This window comes from Asparagus officinalis, chromosome 5 (genome assembly GCF_001876935.1).
Source record: "Asparagus officinalis chromosome 5, Aspof.V1, whole genome shotgun sequence".
Taxonomy (NCBI): domain Eukaryota; kingdom Viridiplantae; phylum Streptophyta; class Magnoliopsida; order Asparagales; family Asparagaceae; genus Asparagus; species Asparagus officinalis.
In genome coordinates, this window is record NC_033798.1 from 90,006,827 (window position 1) to 90,009,850 (window position 3,024).

The window sequence follows — 3,024 nt, forward strand, 5'->3', positions numbered from 1 at the left end:
GAGGTGGATATCCCGGAGGTGGAGGAGGTGAACCTAAACACTCTCGGCCTTGCCAATGGCAATATGTATGTTACTAGTGAAAGGCTATGTATTATTTTGCATGTTCTTGTAGCTACATATTGTCCATGCATGATAATATAATAGTAGGAAAATAAGTGTGAAAGTATAATGCATGTGGAGAATGAATAATAGGTGTGGGACGAAAATGAGTGGATCTACCACTACATATTTATCTTTATGTAATCAAGGCTGGACCTATATATTCAATTATAAACTCTTTCCACTTGTATTGATCTAGCTAATTTCTTTTACATAATAAAGAGCTCTTTCAACTTTTGTGTTTGAATCAGTTCGACTTTGATCAGTGGTGTTTGTTATCTAAACCTTGATAGCGCTTTTTTGAAGACATAAATATTTACAGAGTTCGTATTCAGCATTCTTGACTAATCTCAGTAATAATTGCCTACCAATATCGATGATCTATTTTTGGAGGAAGTTAGTAGGTCATATATATGAAAACCTAAATGTAGCCGTCATTAAGGAATCAAATATGAATTTGGTCATTTGGATCCTCTCATTGCGACGACGTAGAGGAATCATTATTTATATTCAATTATAACTCATTTTTAATGTAATTAACATATCGTTTCTCATAAACTACACTTATTATTACTATATAAAATAAGTCATAAATGGTTGACCTATCAGAATTCAAATAAAACCCTCATGAGATTGATAAGACAGAAGAAAGAGGTTAATTTAACTTTTCCCCTCTGTAAATAAGTCATAAATGGTACTTTATGCTGGGTGCCGACGCAAACTCTAGTTATATCTGGATTTGAAGTCTAGGCCTAGTCCTAGTAATTTTCTTGGAGGCCAAGTTGACTTGGTGGGCAATTCAGTGGTGTTTTTAAATAAGACTACACCATATTTTAGGTTTTTTGGAGAGAGAGAGAGAGAGAGAGAGAATATTCTTATACTCATGGTTTAACAGAGTTTAATTGGGTTCAAGGAGAGAGAGAGAGAGAGAGAGAGAGAGAGAGAGAGAGAGAGAGAGAGAGAGAGAGAGAGAGAGAGAGTATTTTTTTAATCAGGTTTTAACAGGGAGTGTAACTAGGTTCAAGGGTATTGTAAGAAAGAGGGCTTCGCAATCTTTATCCAGGGAAAAGATTATAATCTGGTGGTGATAATGAATTATTCTTGATCCCATTATCTTTTCCTATTGAGGGTTTTCTACTGTAAATCTTGTGTGATTTTATTTGTTGTGCTTGGTGATTTTTGAGATTTTTACGAAATCTAAAAATAACAACAAGTGGTATCAGAACGGTGACGATTCATGGAGCTTCGAGTAGTTTGTGATTGGAGAAGGTGTTGGCGATCAAAGCGCGGTGATCGACGTCGAGTGAACGAGAGGACCATACACTATTGTAGTACTAATTGGTGTTGGGGTCAAAGGAAAGTTTTCCTTATTAAAAAGGGTTAGTTAGCCTGAAAACTTGTAGCGGATGAAAGAATAGGGAGGAAAAGAATATCCTGCACAAGGACCGAGCAGAGAAAAATTCACGTGCTTTTGAGGATCATGTATTGGGATCTGCTATTGGTATTTTGGTGTTTCACGCTATGCAGTGTTTGGTGTTCTGCCCAATCGACGGTGCAGATTGATTTATTTGCTGATCAGGGAATTAGAGGTAGAATTTGATGATCTAGGAGTCCCTAGGGTTTTTTTTATGTGTTGAGTTTAGTTTTTATGTTGGTCCTACCAAATTCAACTTCTACAGTGACTAATTTGAATTTGGTTGTAGTTAGAAGATGATGACATCTTCAGGTCTGAAGTTTGATATTCTCCTATTCAACAACAAGACAAATTTTATAGTATGACAGTACATAGTTCATGATCTACTTGTGCAGCAGGGTGTTGAACAAGCTTTAGGGGAGAAAAAGCCTGAAGGGATGAAGGATGGTGAATGGAGTTCCATACAAAAGAGGGCGATTGTGTTTGAGGATTGTGAACATAACGTGGGGGGGCACCACGTGAATGAAGTGGTTACGAAGACGTGCGGGTGGCAAGAAGACGTGCGAGTGTGGCCCACAACCAGCAGCTCTCTCTTATAAACACCGACTTAGCTAGGTTTTTATTTTTTGAGCAAGCAAAAAGGGGAGAAGTATAGGGAGACTTTTGGTGGCTGTGTGCGCAGGTACAAGTACGAAAAAGGCAAAGGGCTGGGGTGTGCAAGGATTTATTTTTTGGCAGTGGTGATTGTGTGCAGTCCTTTTATGCTTTTGTAGAGAGATATTGTAAGGGGTATGAAGAGATGTGCAGGATCAGGGACCGACGGCTCAGGTTCAGGATTCTATTACGGTTCGGAGACAGAGGAGAGACATACGGATGCCAACACGGTATGCTGACACAGTTGCGTATGCACTTCCGGTAGAGAGTATCAATGAGATTGTGTCTACTACATTCAGAAAGGCCGAGCAGAGTTCGGATGCTGATTCGTGGCAGGTAGCTATGCAGGAGGAGATGGAGTCTCTTCATAAGAATGATACATGGGAGCTGGTTGAGCTTCCAAAGGGGCGGAAGGTAATTGGTTGCAAGTGGGTATACATGAAGAATGAGGGCATTGAGGGCACTCCATTGAGGTTCAAAGCTAGGTTGGTTGTGAAGGGCTATACACAGGAGGAAGGTATTGACTATAATGAGGTTTTCTCTCCGGTGGTAAAGCACTCTTCGATTCGGATTTTGCTAGCTTTGGTGGCATAGTATGGTTTGAAGTTAGATCAGTTAAATGTGAAGACAGCATTTCTTCATGGTGATCTTGATGAAGAAATATATATGACTCAGCCATTGGGATTCCGAGCTGTAGGGAAGGAAAAATTGGTTTGCAGTTTGAAGAAATCGCTATACGCTTTAAAGCAGTCTCCTCGATAGTGGTATAGGCGATTCGATGGTTTTATGATTGGTCATTCGTACACTCAGAGCCAGTTTGATCCTTGCATATATTTTCACAAGTTGAAAGGAGGTGC

At 39.5% G+C, this 3,024-nt stretch overlaps 1 protein-coding gene across 1 annotated transcript in view; it reads left to right on the forward strand.

The window, feature by feature from the left end:
* LOC109842147 (abscisic acid and environmental stress-inducible protein-like) overlaps positions 1–2,112 on the forward strand; it is a 3,267-nt gene extending 1,155 nt beyond the window's left edge. Inside the window, exons 3-5 of the mRNA XM_020411054.1 lie at positions 1,627–1,688; positions 1,803–1,832; positions 1,909–2,112. Coding sequence (XP_020266643.1) covers positions 1,627–1,688; positions 1,803–1,832; positions 1,909–2,112 — 296 coding nt within the window. The remainder of the gene's footprint in view (positions 1–1,626; positions 1,689–1,802; positions 1,833–1,908) is intronic.